General features: G+C 37.8%; 2 protein-coding genes across 3 annotated transcripts; both read right to left on the bottom strand.

Moving 5' to 3' along the window:
- Positions 1-1,393: 1,393 nt before the first annotated feature.
- On the bottom strand, positions 1,394-11,467 carry slc25a37 (solute carrier family 25 member 37). The gene is made up of 4 exons (XM_044111156.1): positions 10,969-11,467; positions 6,138-6,366; positions 5,740-5,796; positions 1,394-4,844 (listed from the first exon to the last, which is right to left on the bottom strand). Exons 1-4 carry the CDS (start codon positions 11,167-11,169, stop codon positions 4,315-4,317), a joined length of 1,017 nt encoding a protein of 338 aa, XP_043967091.1. The 5' UTR covers positions 11,170-11,467; the 3' UTR covers positions 1,394-4,314.
- Positions 11,468-14,016: 2,549 nt separating this feature from the next.
- Positions 14,017-20,190, bottom strand: entpd4 (ectonucleoside triphosphate diphosphohydrolase 4). 2 transcript variants are annotated; one of them, XM_044111147.1, is made up of 13 exons: positions 19,898-20,190; positions 19,393-19,503; positions 18,922-19,119; positions 18,632-18,837; positions 18,311-18,461; positions 18,097-18,200; positions 17,947-18,006; positions 17,701-17,831; positions 16,600-16,766; positions 16,162-16,486; positions 15,820-15,905; positions 15,563-15,724; positions 14,017-15,143 (listed from the first exon to the last, which is right to left on the bottom strand). In XM_044111147.1, the coding sequence occupies exons 2-13, from the start codon at positions 19,398-19,400 to the stop codon at positions 14,909-14,911; spliced, it is 1,833 nt and encodes a 610-aa protein (XP_043967082.1). In that variant the 5' UTR covers positions 19,401-19,503; positions 19,898-20,190; the 3' UTR covers positions 14,017-14,908. The 2 variants fall into 2 exon arrangements, with proteins under 2 accessions (XP_043967082.1, XP_043967080.1); XM_044111145.1 differs by having other exon boundaries at positions 17,677-17,831; positions 19,898-20,186.
- Between the last annotated feature and the right edge of the window lie 215 nt (positions 20,191-20,405).

Raw genomic sequence — 20,405 nt, 5'->3', positions numbered from 1 at the left:
GAAACATGCTCTAAGACATGCAGGCCCCGAGAGAAAAGTCGTTTTCCTGTTATCTATCAGATAATGTTATAAAGTGGTAAGAAAGTTTACTGCAGATTAAAAAGATTAGGAGAAAAAAAAAAACATTGCAAGATGGAGGATGTGGATGAGAGGGGCATTTATTGTGCGCTTCAGATAAACAACCGACTCCTGGACGAGGGCGAAAGCTAAACACTTCAGGTTTATAGAATCGGTGTACGTGTCCATAGACATGTTGCTGAGGAATAAAGCTCCACACTGTCGTCATCTCTTTAAAGGCATAAAAGTCTTAGCTTTTCGTTTTTTATCGTGACATTGCACTTTGAATAGAACGTGATGTAATGAAATAATAATAATAATAATAATAATAATAATAATAATAATAATAATAATAATAATAATAATAATAATAATAATAATAATAATAAATACAAAATTAAAAAGTCATAAAGTCAACCATAGCAACAGGACTCTTTGTGAGGTTAATACATTTTAGTCATTGTATGTCAAGCAAAAATAACATAGTGCGGGAAACTTGGTGGCCAACATAAAACATGATGCTATGATTAAAATATGATGTATCGCCGTATTAAAGGGGAGTAAAACTGATTTTTATTTTTTTTTTTACGTTGTATGATGTTATGTTATTCCTTCATCAAAACCATTTGGAGTGTTGCTTTGGTTCGTTTATGCGTGTTTGAGGAAACCTTGAATCTTCCATGATAATAATTTAAGGGGTGCCTAAACGCTCGCTCTCAAAACACGCAGCCAATCCATCCCCGACCTTTAAGAAGATAATCCAAAAAGGGACAGGACACAATAGGTACGCATTTCTTGCCTTCTAAGTGTTGCACAGGAAGCTTTGCATGGCGCTATACTGTCCTCTACTGGAGCTGTGCTGTTACTGCTTTACAGTTAAAGGCACCTTTCTTCTCCTAATATTACCAATGTTTAGGTACACAGTTATAATTGATAGCACAAGAGTGCTCCAAATAACCAGACCAATCACCATTTTAGTGTGAATTATATATCTACATGGCAAATAATTTACATGGAAGTGCAGAAAAGTAACAACATGCCCATCAGGACATCTATGTGAAATCAAGTTATGTTACCCCAGCATTATTTATTATAAAATGACTAAAAGGAGTTGGAAGCTAATTTGCATTAAGGCAAATGGTGCAACAGACTGACAAAGGTAAGCAATCCTCAAACACTGAATTGAAACTAGAGTGCAATGTGAAGCATAAAGCTACACTTCACAAATATACATGCAAATGAAACCACTAATGACATGTAACACATGTTCCCCAACATCTTAAATTTAAAACGGTTTATCAAAACAAGATTGGAATGAAAACACAGACAGCCAGCGTTCCTCATCTCCGCGTTTATTTCAGCTCCAGTGTTACAAACTGTAGCAGCATTTTCACAATCATGTTTTGTTTGCATTGTCAAAATTCCAAGCCTTCCAGATCCGGAGATGGAACTCGGCAGAAGTCAGACCACTTCCCACTTTAATCAACTCTACATAAATACTATAAACATAATTACATCATGAAACTCTTCCCTCTATAGAATACAAATGTTTCCTCTTAATCAAACAGTGATCATAGTCTCAAAACATTCCTCGTCACTCTGAATGATGAGTGCATGCATTTCAAATGCAAATGTATTTTGATATAAGAGAAATGCTTTGTCGGCGATCTGAGATATGATCTGATTTTACTCCATTAAAACAGCAAAACAAATATAATAAAAAAAAATATAAAGATGCATTTATGCTGTAGGTAAAATCTGTTGGATTTCTGTGAAGTCATGAGAAGGTTACGTACGCTAAACCAGCTCAACTAGGTTAAGACAAGTAGCTAAAAACTTGGTTTGAAATCTGATCGTCTGAGGCAAACTAAAAACATTAAAAAAAATTAAAAAAAACACTTTGAGAAAAGTGAAATTTGTAGAAAATCTCAATCTATAAAACAGAAGCTGTAACAAAATAAATTCAAGTTTTTCTTACTAAATTAACACTATATGGAGGTTAAACAGCAGAAACGGAATGAATGTCCACAGCAGATTAAAATCAGAATGCAAAAAGAAAGCAACACACATCTTTGGTTTGGTTATGTCTGAACACACAACCCAGAGCAGTTCATGGAGTTTGAGAGAACACTGGAATCTGCCAAACGTCTTCAGAACAAAAAATAAACCCTCTCAGTAATCATAAACAAATAAATCAGAATGCTCTGCGATTTGCATCAATCTGGCTAAATATCCTGAAAGCTGAATCAAAAAATAGAAAATAGGCTAAAAAAAAAAAAAAAAAAAGCATTGAGCACACAGGAAATGAGTAACTTCAACAGGATGGAAGAAAATAAAACGCTCTGATCGGATCTGCAGGGTTTTTCTGTTGTTTTTTTTGTACTGACCCCACAAGGACAGCAGTATTGCTTAGTTTAAAAACTTCATTTACAAGCTTACCTTTTAATCACATAATCACATAAGGAAAATATAAGAAATATTTTGGATGATTCAGACAATCTAAGGCCTTTAAGGTTGCTATGACAAAACAAGTCTCACAAAAGCTAATCACTGCTGCCGTCTTCCAAGGCGACAGTGGGATCTGATCCAGAGAGTTCTCAGGAATCGACAATTTCAGTATATAAATATATCCTCTGAATTCATGTAAACAAGCTGCCAATGTTCTGCAACAGACTCTGTTGTACGTGATTGCCTCATTAAGCTTTTATTTTTTTTGTTTTACACAAAGCAGTTTTAAAAACTTAATTTGATTAATTTAAGTGATTTAGACCTACAGCTAAGGAAAACCTAACATTCAGCAAAACAGAAAATTTGACTATTCCATAACAGTAAAAAATAAAATGACTTTAATGCAAAACTGTTATAGTGTGACGAAGCTATGGCCCACAAAACCATGGAGAAAGACTGCCGAGTTCACAGTTGTCCTGAAACTGACACAAGGAGGGGAATCCATTAAAAAAAAAGTTGCCAAAGATATTGGCCATTCACAGAGTGCTTTATCCTAGCATGTTAACGTAAAGATAAGTGGAAGGAAAAAATGTGGGCGTGCCCAAGCAGCAGGGATAGTGCAGTCTTAAGAAGATTGTGAGCCAAAATCCATTCATACATTTTAGAGGCGAGTGACTAGTTGTAGATCTGGAGCCAGTAAATCCAGATTACATAATCCAGCAGGTCTTGTCATCTGCCTTCACCTGGCCTCACAGACCCAACGATGCAGATGAGCTGAAGGTAGTTATGTAACCTGGGCTGCACTCCAGCAGACCACCTGCATGCAACGCTGCACTGATGCAGTAAGGAGTTCCTATCGAGCGCTGTCTGCATGCACTCAACAGTACATGGATATACTTCTCTTAGACTCACATTGCTGCATTAATAATGCTTTTTATTGGTCTTGTGTAAAATTTGAACTTCCTGCAAGATTTTGTTTTGGGTTTTCCATTAGCTGCATGCCATCAAGCATCAAAATTAGCAACTAAATCAGTCTGATACATCACATTGCTTGTAAACAATCTATAAAACATGAGATTTAAATTTTGAATTGCATTCCTGAAATAAAATACATTTCTGTTACTATCTTCTGATTCACTGAGATTCACCTGTAATTGGTTTGCCATGGCCCACATACTTTGAAACAGAGGAAGAAGTGTGCGTGTTTAAATGCATCTTGGGCCTAGAACCAATCAAGTATTCCTATATAAAAGTACAACAGAAATGGGTGGAGCGGTGTTTGATATTAGTTAGGCACTTATATGACATCGCTGTCTCTCCCGCAAAGTGCTGGAATTAAAGGATGTCGAAAAAACGTTTTCGTAAACACATAACAAAACAAACAGCACTGTGCTTTCCTACGCAGCTATAAGCTCCAAGCTAGAGGAAGCTAACCAAATAAATAAAAAGTTCCAATATTTCAGACAAATAAACATAGTTTCAGACAACTTCATCATGTGCTCACCACATGGAGACAACAGGGAACTGAGCTGTGACTGACTTGGTAGTGGAGCGAAACGGTGCAGTTAAATATGACACTATGTCTATTTGAGATAAATCCTCTTTTTTGCATAGAGTGGTAGTGCAGCCATCGCTGTAACTAAAATAAAGAAATAAAAAAAAACCCCACAAACCCAGGTAATGAGATGACAATGACGAATGGAATTAAAACGCCACACCGCCACCTGGTGTCTTGGTGCCGTTTTCCTCCTCACTGACTCTCGCATCCTTTGGGCTGGGAGTGTTTCATGAGTCAAGGAAAGGCGAGCATCACAGCTGCCCGGATGCCGCCTCTTGTTCTAGCTTCTGCTTCGTCAGGAAGTACTTGAAGAACTCGTACACCGACCAGGCGATGGCAGTAGAGGGCATCTGGTATATAACCCGAGCTTGGACGCCTTTGTAAAATGCTGCCAGACCTCCCAGTCTGTACACCGTCCTGAAAGCATTGGCCATTCCCGACAGGTGGCCGCTGATGTTCACAGAGCTCAGCGCGACATTCTCCTGCGTGTTGAGCAGCGTTTTACAAACGTCCAGCGGAGTGGTCACCGCGGCGGAAACCGCCCCCGCCACCGCTCCCGACACTATGTGGCTGCTCGGGTTGTAGAGCCTGTGAGGGTTCAGCTGCTCCTGCATCAGTTCGTAGGTGATGAAGTGAACCACCTGGAAGGGGATGTTCATGGTCAGCTGAGTGCTGTAGCTGCGGTAGAAGGCGCCGATGCCTTCGGTGTGCTTCACTGTCCGAACACAGTCCCAAAGTCCTCGATAGGGAGAGTTGTACATCTGCATCCTCTGCTTTACCACTGGAAGGCATCAAAGTTAGGCTAGTGCTACATTTCATATTAGGCAGTAAAGGGGAGAATATTTAACCAATTTAACTGCTGTAAAGTCCAGGAGGAACGAAAGCTGCAAGGAGCAAAACATAGAAACAATGCAATCTACTGGGTTTCCTCAGGCATAAACTTTTTAATCTACTTTGAATAATTAATTTTGCGTACCGCACTGTTTGATGACTGGGATCGATTGGAACGTACGTGTGATTGAGCTGAAATAATTTTTTTTAAAGTGCCTTAAGACTACATTTACTATGAATCAAATTCAATTTAAAGGAAATTCCTTCCTTCCTTTTTTTTTTAAACATAAATATTGTTAAATTTCACATATTTTTGCATATAATTGTTAAACTTTCCATACACAAGTCAAAAAGAAAAAATAAATAAATAAAAGCGAAACTCCCATGTGGTAATCCCAAGTCTGCTTCCCACTAAAATGCTGGACCCCTTTGAAAACAAACAAATCTTTCTTCTAAAAGTGTACTCCTGATATTCATCGTTATATTTTCAATGTTATTTTTGCAAAGTAAAATTTTAGGGGTAAGTACAAAGTCAAATTATAAATGGTTTATGCTTTCCTCTAGGCTGCCCTTTCCTACAGTCCACATTTGTGGAGTGACTGACTAATATATCCTGTTAACAGATTTCCCCACCTGAACTGTTTAGTGTTTGCAGCTGTTCCAGAGTTATATGCATGTCCCTTATGGCATGCATATAACTAATTAACTAATGCTCTGTGGTTGGAGCGTTACTGATCCACCTCGCGCTTCACTGAGTTTCGAAAACAAGTGTGTTCCTTTTTACCGGCTGTTTATCGCCATCACCCTGTATTAAACGTGACATTGAAGGGCTGACGTTTTCTTACCTTCAGCTGGATTCATGATGGCGTCATGCAGAACAGTGGCCACACTCCCTGCCACGCCTGTTGAAACATTAGCAAACCTTGTTGACTCTGAAGCTCCGACACCGCTCAAGTTATTTCAGGGACAAAAAAAAAATTAATTCCTAAAAACATGAGGCAGAAATTTACACAAGCTCCAGATAACATAACAGCCTGTTCCCCTCCGATCAAACAAAACAGATTTAAAATGACAGATCCGTCGTGGGATTTCTTACGGCGGAGTCGCACATTTGACCCGGCTATTGTAAACTGTATATTGATGAGAAGAACTGCCCTCTTCCTGGATGGTTTGCTTTGTCTATGGTGTGCAGCAGCTGGCACGACGTTGGGAAAAGAGTGTGTGGGGACACGGACGCGCGTACCGTTGGCTATGTGGCTGTTGCCTCCGCTCTGAATGATGTGACTCAGAGAGTGCTTGACGCGCTCGTAGCAGGCAAAGTAGAGCGCATGGGCGGGCCCCGCTGCCATCATGGTAATGTTGAGGCCCCTCAGCGGTCTGAAGATCCCCTCCGTCTTGATGATCCGTTTCAGGGCTTCATACACGCTCTTGTATTGTGCGTTGGGGTCCGGCTGCAGGCTCTGCATCCGTGTCTGTGACACAAAATCATTTAATATAAGTTCTTCTATGATTATAACATTTTCATTTCCTTAGGTTAGATTTTGTTGCAGTATTTAGTTGATTGCCTTGCTTTATTGCGTGACTGAATGTATGGTTTTTAATATGTTAAAGAACCTGAATAATGATTTTTTTAATTACAAGAAAAAACTTGATTTTTTTAAATCAAGTGTAGCGCGCTCCAGTTGCTCTGACTGAACGCGCTGTTGGCGTTAGCGAGGTTCTGGATCGGGAGGCTGTGGCAGCTCTTTGTTTAACTCCACCATGCCGAGTTATCCGGGCAGCACAAAGCATGTTTTTATTTGCAGGGAGATTCGGGGCCGGCTCAGGAGATTGGCCAAGTTTGTCGTTGTCAGCATGTTCTACTGAGCTTCCTTCCTTAGGGTCGACAATAAAATATCAATTACACTTCCTCTGAATGAAAGTTTTTTGGAAACTTGGCCACACATCACCTGGCAATCTGAGTCAGTGGTGGAGATTTTGGGACTGCAAATGAGGCATGTCTCTAATAAGGCACATGCTTGTTTGGATTCTCATCTCATAAGGCCAGAGAAAGAAAAGACTTGCTGAAACAGCAGTGCGTGTTTGATGTAGATATTCTGTTTAGCATTCATTAATGTCAGCCATAAAGGTACCACAACAAAAGCGCAAAACTTAGACACTAATTCCAAATGTATTTTATTTAAAAAAAAAGAATTGGGTACAAATTTTAATGTCGAGAAACATCAAAACAACAGAATTGTATGCTTTTCAAACTTTAGTTTTTATTATAATCTGTGCATTTAAGAACTTTTTTTTTTTTTTTATGTTCCAAAATTCACCAAAAAGCACAGCTGAACCCTATTCATCAGTAAAGGGATGTTTCACTGTTTCTCTGTAGCATTGGACCCATGCATAATTAGCTATTTTAAAAACAATAACATTTATACTTTTCAAATCTGAACTTCAATATTCTGCATTAAATATACACATAACTAAGGGCACAGCTTTGGATCTGTCATATCTTTATTTTGTTAGCCACAAAACAATAAATCAAACCCAGGACCACAGCTTGACATCCTTACCCATCACTAACTTCAAACCCAAAATGTTTCGTAAACTGGACAATAACTCAAGCTGTGATGTAGCACATATATGAATCTCTGTGCATGATAACGTTTAGTAAAAATACAATAATCACGTGGCATTTATATATATAAAAAGGAAAAACATGATCTTATTTCTTTTATTTAAATACAATTATTCCAAGCACACCTACAAGAATGTAACATATTGATTGTTAGAGTTACAACAATGTTATGTATAAGTTTTGGTAAAAGTAAAACAGCCTTACGCAGAAAAACAGAATGAAAAAACTGCCAAATGTAGTAGTTGTTTCAGTGCTTAGACCTTTCTGCCGTTGTGTTTTTTCCAGAGTAAAGAGTAAGAGTGTTGACTGGGTGATTCGTTTGATCAGGTAGCCAGGCTGGGTCAGCTGTGGCTTGGAGCTTGCCAACTGTAGTTTTAAATTAGCTTCACCTTAATAATAGTGATGGGATCCTTTGGATTCCACAGCTTGACTCTCCATGTTTTCCAGGAATGAAAATATTCTTAAGCCTAGAACTGGTCTTTTCTGCAAGTATGAGGAACAACCTTCAGTCAGCTTGCTGGCAGTGCGCAGCAGCCATTGTGTCACTCTATGCTCTGCGGAGCTCCACGTTAAAGGAATTCACAATTTCAAACGAAATTCAGATTTTATTTTTGATTATTATGTTTGAAGAAAAATAAAGTCTGAACACCTGTAGTAAAGACTGACTGAGAGATCATTACACGATCTGAATAATGCTTTAAGAATGCACCAGGAACTAGTTTAGAAAGGGCTGATGTAGGAATAAAACCTAATAGGGAGTAAACCTCAGGAGTAATTCTTAAAAAGAAAAAAGATCCTCGTGTACTTTTTTTGGCAAATATTTTAAAACAAAACTAATTACTAATTCAACTTTTAGCTATGTTATTTTTAGGTGACATTCAACACTGTATTCATTATTTCGACATCTCTGTTACAATCAGCTGACGCAACTAAACAAGAAGCACCAGTTTTGACATTCAACCATAAAAGGGAAACGTCCCAACCAATTCGACAGATTGTGTGTTATCATTTCAGCTTTGTCAGTTCTGGTAATATGGGTGTTTTCTAATCAATAGCACAAAGAAGCAATTAGAGACACCCACCCTTCCCCTGCATGAGGCTGATTCCTAACTTGCACGAGACTGATAAGATACCCCTCCTAACATTAATACAAGCTACTCCCTAATTCCTCGAGCTGCTTGAGTTTCACTAGGAAACAAACTCAAAGTAAATAAAAGCTCCAGAGAGGCATCGTGCTAAACTTATTGACATAAAGTCAATACTTCCAATAACAACCCTTCGAATGTAAAACTTAAAAAAATAAAATAAAAAATAAAAAGAAGTACTTTGATTTCTTAGAAGTTGTCTAGTTAATTTACCAAGACAGGTTGGAAATGACTTTTCCTGTCATGAGTTTAGATCAGTTGAAACTAGAAAACTTGGGTAACTCCAGATTTAACTGAATGAGCAGCTGAGTCTTTGAGGTGCTTGTGAAAACTTGGAAACCTCAAGAGGAAATGGCACCAGAGCATTGGGTAATAAAGGCTTCTCACCAGATTATTTACACGTATGCCAATGGGACACAAGCTACGTGGATGTGTTCCAGTTAAAGTAGACATAAGCAAATGTTTCAGAAACAACGCCACATTGTTAGAGAACAATGGCTCAACAGAAGGAAAGTGAGGATTGCAGGAGTAAAGTTCACAAAAAGCAGTTTGCAATTTACCTTTCTTTAGCCAATTTTTAACAAGCTTCAAACAACATAGTCATTAAATTCCACTTTAAATGTGCACTTTAACTACCAAACATTCACTCACTAAACACTAAACATTCACTGGATTACTGGTTAAAAAGCCCCCAAAAAAAACAGATCTTCCCAAATTTGTTTTTATTCAGTCACTTAATAAATATTTTTATACCACTCATGTACTACTGCTTATATATTTACCAGTTTGGATTTACACAACTAGTAAGTTACAAAACTGTGTCATAAAAAATAGAAAAAGTAATATTCCTCTACATAATTTAAATCATAATTATTTAAATAAACTATTTGTTTATTAGGATACTAATCCTATTTTCTGACATTTTATTGGTCTTATTACATTATTTAATAATTCTCTTAGTATTAACTAAAATTACTCATCCCTTTGAGCACTCTTTCTTTTTTTTATTTTATCTAAAATAAAATATCACTTCTAATATGGTTAGAGGATTAAATAGCACTTGAATTTTTTCTATAGCAAATAAATGTTTGGAGCAAGGAGAACAACATTACCTGTAAAAATCTTTTAAGCAATAAAAACAGAAGTGCTGATGTATTCAAAAGTCTTCTTGTACTTGATTAACAACTATTTTTTTTTAAACTGTCTAAAGACTTACATTTATAGAAGAGTTAAATAGGATTGAAATGACTGCAGATAATTTATACATTTCTAAGAAATTAATATATTATGGAATGTATAGATAACAAATTTAAAAAATATATATTTGATAGGTTTTAAACAGCACAATCTTGTTTAATGTCAACATCAAATAATCCCTCATTAATGCTTACATATAATCATTGTTGTTCACAGATTTTCTCCAGCTTTGCTCATGTTTGGAGAGTGTTGTAATACTATGCTGAATCTGCTTTGTAGAGTTACTTACTGTGTCTGTGAGCTACGATAATAAGGATGAACCTAATTCTCTAAGTGAAGTGATCATTAAGAAGATTTACATGGTTTGGTCCTTTAATCCTGCACTCTTTAAGTAAAGCTCACAGCCTAATTGAGATAAGATTAAAATTTGAATATCAGTCAATGAATCTAGTGGCTACAAGCGTGCAATTTATGAAAGTGCTCAGTCAAAGATGCAAGGTAATAAAGTACTATTTACGCTTTAATAATGGCAGTAACAAAGTTGTGGTTGGAGCTTTTCATTCAAAGCTTGACATCTATCCTGACCGAACAAAACCTTGACCTTCACCTAGCCTGAATGATGTCAGAGAAAAACATGGTTAACATTATTTATTTGAGTTGATTCACAATCATATGGCTGTTAATACATCTCATTTTAATACTATAGTTGAATTGCGAGATAGCTTAGATATAAACTTGGTGAATGTCCTCTTTTTAATGTTAAAGTGGGCTTTGAGTAAGCTTGCTTGGTTAGCAAAGTTATTAAGTAGCAAAGAAAAAAAAAGAGAGAGAAAAACTTCTTCAGTTGAAGGGAAACATTTGGTTTCTACTCTGATTTACTTTGCTGACCAGTTTAACTTGTTCGGTCAGTCTATTTGAAGCGACAAGGCTGCTGTAATTGGATGAGCTAACACCGAGGCCAACTAAGGATGGGCAGTCCGAAGACTTCACAGCTAACAACTGTTAGCACATCCTCCCCGCACTTGGCGTCTCCTTTCCGGCTGGTTAGTGTTTGAGCCGCCGGGGAGAGAACAGCAAGAACCGAGCAGCCTCAGAGACGGCGTTACCTTGACAGAGTCCACGGGGAACATCACCGTGTGCTCCAGTATGCCTGCCACGGCTCCGGCTGTCATGTGGGTCGTCACGGAGACATGAGGCGGCAAGCTCTCGTAGTCCCCGTCGCTGCTCTCATTAAAAGGCTCCCCGTCTTCGTTCTGGATCTGCGACATCTCCAGCCTTGCCACCGCACGGTCCGAGCTCAACTCCATGCGTGGGGAGCTCTCGCAACAGGTGGCCTTCCGTACAAGAGAACGATCGGAGAATGTGTCGGCGGCATGGATAACCACAACATCACCACTACTTACTGGAGTTCCTACAGCGCCCGAAGGACGTCACGAGTGAGAGGCGTGGCTGTCGGTAATGTGAACCAATCAAATCCCACATAGTGAGATAATAGGCGGGCTCTTTTCTGAGCGACCAATGACAAGTTTCTGTGTTGAATTCCTGTTCCACTTCAAAGCTCAGCCGGTGAAACAATTTGAGCCTGCCAAGTTTTGAATGAGTTTGACAGAACCGCGACACCCAGTCCTGGTCTAGTAGATAAGCAGGCGTGGTCTCACTGCCGGAGAATACTTGTTCAATAATATGGAGAAATCTTTTCTTCAAAATGCCCTATCTGAAAAGGGAGGTTACTTCTGACAAACCATGCTAACTGAAATCTACACATAGGACTACTTAGGATGCTGTGGAAAAACTGACAACAAAACTAAAAACTAAGAATAACAGTCGTATTAAGTCAAGATGTATATAAGTCAAGACATAGAGATCTTAAATTATCTACAAAATTATTGTCTCTTTACCTAAAAGTCATACAGTTACTCTGGGAAAATTAAGGAGGGTTTGTGTTTGTATAGACTACAGAGTCGGCAAGCTTTGAAAAAGTATTTGCCTCCTTTTAGATTTTTTTTGTGTGTCTTTTTCCAGATTATGGAACATTTTTTGTATCAAACAAAGATAATTAGATATATAGTGATTTAAATTATAAAGAGAAAAAAAGCTCTTTAAGCTAACATAGATATCATATAAGTAGCAAACAAGTTTTTTTGGACAACTGACAATGTATCATTCAAGGATATGATAGATTCATACATTTTTGCCAGTTTAAATTTGTCCAGAAACTGGCAGAAAGGCAAAACAGAAGAAATCTGCAGAACACAAATAGTTTCACCAATGCAACACTCTGGAAAGTGAGACAAATTAAGAAGACTTCTTATGTTTGGTCTGCTAGGATGGTTTAAATGGTGACTTCAATATATTATATTATATTATATTATATTATATTATATTATATTATATTATATTATATTATATTATATTATATTATATTATATTATATTATATTATATTATATTATATTATATTATATTATATTATATTATATTATATTATATTATATTATATTATATTATATTATATTATATTATACTGACAAGCTACTCAATCCAACTCTTTTTTCAAACCAAATCCTACATTAACTCTCAAAATGCAAGCTTTTGGAAGGAAGGAAAGGATGAAAATGAGCAAAAAACCCCCTCACCTGAAAGCCTCCTCAGTCCAAACAAACGGATCTGCAAACATCACTCCTGCGGCATATCATGTGGACAGTCACATGAAACAGCCTGAAGTGGAAAACAAAGTCTTATCAAAATTAAACGCTACATTTATGCTTTAGTTCCAGCTTTTGGATGAGAAGTATTACGCTTTTGTTAATATTTTGTTATATTTTAGCTGCACGTTGTCTTGGGAAATAAAGCTTTCCTGTTTGTTTTGAGAAGACTGAAGATCCATTGGGCATCGGCACACATTTGCTTCGTCAAGTTGTAAGTTCTTGACTTGAGAATTTATTTGATCAGAAAATCGGAAACACTTTATTAATCCCCACAGAGAAATTCTCAACATCACAAACCAGACATCTGAATAAACGTTAGGAAATAAAAGGCAATAAGAAAAAGACAAACAGAACTTTAGTGTAAAAAGTTCTATCAAAGGTTGCATTTATATAATTTACAGTGACAGGTAGGAAAGATTTTTCAATTCTATTGAAGCAATTAAGAAGTTTAAAACATCAATGACTCAAGTTCTTACCACAAAGCACACTGCAGAGTCACAAGGGGTGTTGTTTGCACATGTTTATCTGCATGTCTGAAAGAGACGCTTGAGTGTAGTTTCACATAGCACATTTATGCTCACAAACTCTCAAATCACACTTCTTATCCTGCTTGACACTCTTGAGTCAGTAAGTTTAGTTTTTCAGTTTTTTTCTGCAGAAGTATTTAGTCTCATATTTATTTATTTATTAATGCCATCATTAAACCCCTCCTTCAAAACACAATGTCTGATACTCTGAAGAAAATACTTACTTACCCTGTTGTTTTAGTCACCAGTCACATGAGCAGTTATAGATACTCAGTATGACCTTAATTAAAAAACAAAAAATAACAAAAGAAACAAAATGTAACTTTTAAACTAAAGAGAAAGGTGTAATTATTTAAACTGCTGTTAAAATAACATGTTAATTCCGGTTGTAATGTGAAGAGTACAGGAGAAACAAGCAGTGAGCAGCAGTATGTGGGGGAGGGGCAATGCAGTGCTTCTATACTTGAAACAGCCACTGGATACTTTAGTTACTCTTCGATTTTGTCTGGCATCTCAGTGAAAGAACTTTAAACTTTATTAACAACATGAGAAAAACAAAAAGCTAACAAATTGTTGCATTTCTAATATTATACCTGTTTAAAGGTATATTCTATCTAACACTAATAAGTGCATGTGTCACTACAGTTTCAAAAGAAATATGTAGACTTCAGAATGTGTAGGAAGTTTTTTTGTTTTTTTTTAATTCTCAAAATGTTAATTATTCCTGAATTTAGCAAGAAAAAAATAATTGCTATGATGCTAACTGACCAGAAACCTTTAAAGGACAGGAGTCTGCTTTAATGTCAGCCTGTGATACATAAGGTTAGGAGTTAGGAGCGATGGAAACCAGACATTTGCATGTCTGTACAGATATACACAAATTGTTCCGTTTTCCTTCTCATGAAATCAGGAAGCAGGTATTTCATAAAACTTTTATTATTCCTGTATTGCAATGTCACAACAGTTATTTCACATTCGCCTGTGAAAACACTCGAGTAGACCATTTTTATTTAAATAACACACGTTCTGATTTACAATTTCCTCACAGTAATGATATAATGGCTTCTGAAAATGAAGCCCCAGTTAAAGTAACAAAACCCACCAAAGAGTCGAGCAATAGTTTCAGCAGGGAGACTGATTCTCTCGTTAGGATGGCAGACAGGTTTTCAAAGATTTCCCCAGCAGTGACAAGACATGTATTGCACTATTACAGCTGTGAAAGGCTTCATATCTTCCAACATAAATATGTAGAAAAGTTTAGGGACAAATAACACCCTAAAAGTTGCTTCATCTTGGCCATGCAAAGTGCTTCCAATGCAACGGAGAAATTATATTGCATTTAAGGTTCCTGCAGAGAGTGCTTTTTCTATTTGACAACAATGAGAAATGGAAAAACAAAAGTAAGATAAAACAAAATGAAATTAAATAAAAATGAAAAAAAAAAATGCACATGAAAAAGGCAAAAAGAAAGGCAAAAAACATAAAAAACTGATATATTCATCCAGTGTGGTGAAAGCCAAAGTACAGTCTATTTATTAGGGTGTGAATCAACTACAAAGCAAAGTACCATTTTGTTTATTATTATGAAAAAAAAAACAAAAAAAAAAACACCTGAAGGCAGCTGCAGGCGAAACAATAATAAAAGCAATATAGCATTTCTCATCCAAAGATATATGAAAAATGTTCCTCTTTTATCCAAATTTCTAATTCCAGCTCAACAGCTTGTAAGATACGTGAGCAGATCACCAAGAAAAAAAAAAAAAGAAAATCCGACAGGAGTGGAGTTCAACTTTGGAAACAGCATAAACCTGTTCAGAGGTTGATTGGGAGAGAGGGTGAGCCGAGGCCCTCTTCCAACCACGGCACAGAGGAGGGAGTGTAGGGCTGCGCCACACGGCGATGGATGCGGCGAAGCCTCAGCAAATACAGTATAATGGAGAGCAACACGATAAAAAAACAAGCCAGGAACAAGTAGTGGTTGTTGACAAAGGAGAAGCTGTGTCGCCAGTGAGAGTGCGCTCCTTTCAGACTCTCCTGTGGGATGTCCCTGAAGGAAAAGAAAACAAGAACAGCACTACCAGGTGAGCTTGGAACGTGATAATAAAACAAGTCTTTACAGGCCGCTCATTCTGTCATATTAACCCTTAAATTCGTTAAATACCTGCAGTCATTATTCAAGCAACGTATCGCACCTTTCTGAAAATTAGTCTTATTTCCAATAAATATGATTTTTTTTGAGCAATCATATTTTTCTTTATATCTTTTTAAATATATGCCAGTTAGAAGCCAATTCCAATGAGCAATAATTTCTCCTCTCACATGTGTAAAGTAGGAATCGTTCTTGTGACAGTCTAGATTGAGCGAAAAATTGGCTCAACCAGACTGCACTTGAGAAGATAAAACTACATCAGAGCGATACGAATCCAAACTAAGCGAAGCGCAATTGTAAAAGACATTCTATCTTACCTCAAAGGGAGAAACCGCGTTCTATAAAGAATAGCTCCAAGAGTCCACTGGACCTCCTTATCGTAGACCAGCAAGGCTGTCTTCAGGTTTTTGTAATTGGTTGGGAAGGAGAAACCCGTGTGCAAAACTTCATACATCCACGCCGATTTAAAACACTGGTACCTGCAGACATTTGAATAAAGCCAACAGTCATATGTTTTTTTTATCACCGACAGGCTGCCTTGAGAAACCATCTGATAAATGTGTGTGCGACTTACTTGAGCCGGTGAAAATCTGCATGTGATGCATAAAGTCCAGAATCAAAGCGTTCCTTCAGCGTCTTCCACTGGGTGGCGCAGTAACCCTGTGAATGGAACAAAAGCCCAACATAGAGGGAGGAGAGCATTGCAACACTATTAAAATACACAAATTATTGATTTGGTCAATTATAAACTATTCTATAAAAGACGTGAAAACCTTATCCAACTTAAAGTGTAGTTTTAATCTTTCTTGACCCATTTCTGTTTCAGGATTAAAGCTATACAAATTATATGCATGGGCAGCAAAAAAAAAGATACAACCTTTTAGACAGTATAAATAAGTTTTCCTACAGCGTTTACCTTGGCGGCTCGGGAATATTTAGAAGCATTATAATCCCCGCCCATACGCAGCACGTCCTCCATGCAGTAGTAGAACTCTGAAAAGCCATAAAACTGGCTGTTGCTGTAGTCAATCGCTGGCTGGTAGATGCCGCTCAGGGACGTTTGGGTGTCATTGGTTCTGTTGAGGAACGGCTGGAGAATCCGTCTGCACTCGTCGAAGTCTCCCGTCCCCCGAAGGTGGAGCCTCTGCGTAGACGGTCCGACCTCATCCAGCAGGTCGGTGGGGAGACAAGGGTCCAGCAGGGGAGACTCGGCTGTTTCGCCAACATGCTCACCCAAGAGTCTAAGAAAGGTCAGCAAACCAAGAAGTTAACGCTTGTAGCTCTGAGCACCGAATACTCAAAAACAATTCAGGGAGGTTGAAAGCAGAACAGAGCGACAAACTGTGCGTCTCACTTGTTTCGAGCTGCAGTTTTTCGGATGAGATTCTCCTCATATCTTTGGCGTGCGGCGTTTCCTCCGAAGCCCAGAAAGGTGGACACGTAAACACGATAAACGTGATCGGTGACGTGAGCGTCACATCCCAGGTTGAATTCTGCAAGTAAGTTTTTGGCCACCTCTTCCTGTGGAAGATGAACAAGTGAGAAAGAGATATAATGGCTCTTTAATTTTTCTATATGTTGAAGTCTTGCAACAAAGAATTTCAAGATTTTATTGGGATCTTAAGTGATAGATTAACACAAAGAAGTGCATAATTATGAAGCAAAAGCAAAATAATACATGATTTTCAAATAAATCTCACAAATAACATCTGAAACATGAGGTTGGCATTTGTATTCAACCCCCTCTACTCTGATACACCTAAATAAAATCAAGGGCATCCAATTGGCTTTAAAAGTCAATTGCAAATTAATAACTACTCAACTTGTGTGCAAATGAATCTTCATTAGATAAAGTGCAGATGTTCTGGAAGGCCACGGAGGTTTGTAATAACATCAACAAACAGTACACAATACCCAATAACAACAACAAAACATTTAAAAACAACAAACCAACTAGTGATTTAAAACATAGATACACAAAAATACTGCTCAAACCTTGTTTAAAAGTTTGTTCTAATGTCCATCTTTAAAGTCTTTTTATATGTGCAATATTAAAAAATCATGTATCATTTTTCTTCCACTCCAGTAACTAAATATGAAAAACAGCCATTAAAACATACTTTACAGATAAAGCCACTAGAAAGACAAAGTTCTATACAGTTGTAACATCTAGCACTTATAAATCTTATAAAAGAAATGTATCCAAACATAAGTTAATGTTCTCAATATTACAATAGGGAGGGTCATGCAACAACCTTACAGTATGCTTTCAACAGTGATGGATGGAGAGCAGACCAGCTCCACAGGACAAAATGGTTCAGAGAGGTGTTAACCAAGGAGTAACAAAGATTGGAAAGGGAGCGGGGGGCAGAAAAACAAAGCATAAGCCACCAACGACGGAACAAGAACAGAATTGGTTGGAGATAATAACCTGTTGTGGAGAAGCAAAGCTTACAGTTTTGGGCACTTCATATGCAATCTGTGTGGAGACACCACCCATGTCCAGGACACCCGCTGTCCTTTTCCTCATCAGCGCTTCCTGATGATCGGTGCCGGGAACATTTACCTCCACCACAGCTTCCCCATCTGGGAACATTGTCAGCAGAGAGAAGGGATGTCACACACTAAAGGGGTGTCGTGCAATTAATAGGCTTAACCAAATTAGGTCACTCTGAAGCGGTATACTTGAGTGACTTCTCACCATTGTCCACATGGTTAAACCTCCCAAGGACAAAGTTTATTCCAATCCATGCATAGACACCTGAAACACAAACATGTTAAATATTAAGTTATTGTGTAAATGTTGGTGTATATTTAAAATGAAATATTGCTCTATAGATTCTAAATTTACCTTCTTGTTTTCCAGAAATCACCTCCACGTGGGAATCAGAGAAGAGGAAGTTGAAGTGAACTGGGATATCTGTGCGTAGATCTTCCAGAATGGCTTCTTGTTGACTGAGACAAAAAAAAAAAAACACACCCACACCCAAAAAAAAATTTTTAAATGTAAAAAAATATATATTTTTTTTCTGTCCCACTAACATTTCCAACAGTCCCATTTTTACCTCTCTGGTAGGATTCTCATTCCCGCTGTGCACAGGATGTACAGAGGAGTTTCCTGGTGTTTATGCTTGGGGATGTGTTGAGCTGCAAAACTTAGAAGTGGATCTATGTAGTCACTGGCCTTCTCAGGTGTTTTAGCCAGTTCAGCTATACCTTTAGGAAAAGTACATTTTTACTTTAGGCATACAAAAACATATCATTCAATTGTATTATGCAATAAAACCGCATTTTGTACGCTTTATATTACTTTACAATACATTAGTAAAGTGAGTTGCAAAATACGCTTGCATTTTCTTCCTTAAGTTGATCAGTAAGCTTCTTACCAGGCTTGATCTTCATGACTACTGGCTTGCGGTGTTGATCTCGCATTTGCCGTATGTCCAGCAGTTCACGGGGATTACCGTTGTGCCGGGGCCAGCAGTACACAAACACCCTGGAGCCACTGCTGCCACAGTCCACCACCAGGCCGTAGTTCAGGTTGGGATTGCTTGTATCCGTCGCATCCAAGTCAGTAACTCTCGCCAGGTGCCTTATGAGTGACAAATATCTAAAATTAACTCGATACCGGCTCTAGGAGATCCACACCAGAGTACCAGCTCCTAGTTTAGAGTACCGGTGGAAAGGGTTTTCTTCTCCAATCCAGCTGGTGTGTGTATTTACAGCAACGAGCAACAGGTAGAGCAGTCCTATGAGGCAGAGCACCAGGCCGATGAAGAGAAGTTGTCGGAGGGAAGGAGTCAGAAGCCGAGGAAGAACCTGGGATGACAGGCTGAAGTGCCATGACGCTGGGAAAAGGCATGAAAAGCCAATCCTGTTCACAGATAAAAAAATACAAGAGCCTCAATGATGCCTGTCTGGATATTGCAGAGACTGTATTGAAAATGTAATCATTTTATCTATATGTATACATACATACATATAGATAAAACCTCTGAAAGCAAGCTACTGGATTTTAACTTGGGGTATCATAGTAACACATGTATTTAATGTGATTGTAACATGAGAAAATATGAGAAAAATCAAGGGATATGAATGGTGTATAACCCTTTAGATCCAGATAAATATAGGCCAATCATTCAATTACCTTCCCATGGTGCAGATAGTCCTTTGGATTTATTATTCATCAGTCTTCTCTGGGAAGCAGATCTGTCCGACTCCACTGCTCCATAATCCCTGGTTCATCCATCATTATAACCTTGAAGAAAGAGCAGAAATAAAAACTGTTAACCCTTCACCAACAACTGTACAAGACTTCCACTTGGTGAAGGGCCCACAAACACATGAAACTGATCAGCAGTTTCTGGACTTAAAGGGGTAAATAGGCGTAATTGTGTAGTTTTCAGCTATTGAAGTAAAACTAAAAGCTCGTAATGGAAAGGAGAAGAAAAGAAACACATTTAAATCTCAAGTAAGTAGTTGTTAATGTTAGATAACGCAGGCGTTTTTTTATATATTCAGTCTCGTAGGTTACAGTATGATAGGAGGAAAGAACAAGGAGAAGCGACGAAAATTAATAATTTTACTGACCGTAACGTTAATGGCAATGATTTTATATGTCAATGAATTGTATTAGAGCCATAGATACTCACAAAGACAACCGTATTTTCCAGAAAACACAATCCAGATGCTCCCCGCTGGCTAACTTACATTAAACGAGCAGCACCGCTTTGCTAAGTGACGTGTAACGTGTAAAAGGTGTGCTTGGTTTTAATGTCCGCGTAGACAGTCTTTCGGTTGAGCTCAGTTTAGTTATAACCTTTTTCTATATAAAACAGCAAATTGAGAGTTTTTAGCTTACATCAAACGCTATAATGTATTTTATTTCATAAGTCTGCAACCAGTATGTTTTCTTTCTTTCCACAGCCTCTAGTTGAGACGTGTTTTGCTACAAGGTCCGCCCAACTTGAGGAGAAAAACAAGCGCACATTCCCGGCTGTGAACTGCGCTTGTGTCGAACAAAAAATACGGAAAGTTTGCAGGTACAAACTGTTCCGAGTTTTATGATCACGTCGTCAGAACTTAATCGTAAGAAAATTCCTACTATTGTTCAATTCGATATTTTTGGACACGTAAACCTACGTTTTTGCAATATATTTT

Source organism: Gambusia affinis, linkage group LG03, assembly GCF_019740435.1.
Source record: "Gambusia affinis linkage group LG03, SWU_Gaff_1.0, whole genome shotgun sequence".
NCBI classification, from domain to species: domain Eukaryota; kingdom Metazoa; phylum Chordata; class Actinopteri; order Cyprinodontiformes; family Poeciliidae; genus Gambusia; species Gambusia affinis.
The sequence above is the reverse complement of the archived record's forward strand: the minus strand, read 5'-3'. Positions and strand labels throughout refer to the sequence as shown.

Coding starts and splice junctions, on each gene's coding strand:
- slc25a37 (XM_044111156.1), bottom strand. CDS start 11,169: ATGGAGTTGAGCTCGGACCGTGCGGTGGCAAGGCTGGAGATGTCGCAG. Junction 6,367..10,968: donor TCCCCGTGGACTCTGTCAAG/GTAACGCCGTCT, acceptor TTTGTGTCACAG/ACACGGATGCAGAGCCTGCA. Junction 4,845..5,739: donor CATCATGAATCCAGCTGAAG/GTAAGAAAACGT, acceptor GATGCCTTCCAG/TGGTAAAGCAGAGGATGCAG.
- entpd4 (XM_044111145.1), bottom strand. Junction 17,832..17,946: donor GTTTAACCATGTGGACAATG/GTGAGAAGTCAC, acceptor CAATGTTCCCAG/ATGGGGAAGCTGTGGTGGAG. Junction 16,767..17,676: donor GCTTTGCTTCTCCACAACAG/GTTATTATCTCC, acceptor CATCTTCCACAG/GAAGAGGTGGCCAAAAACTT.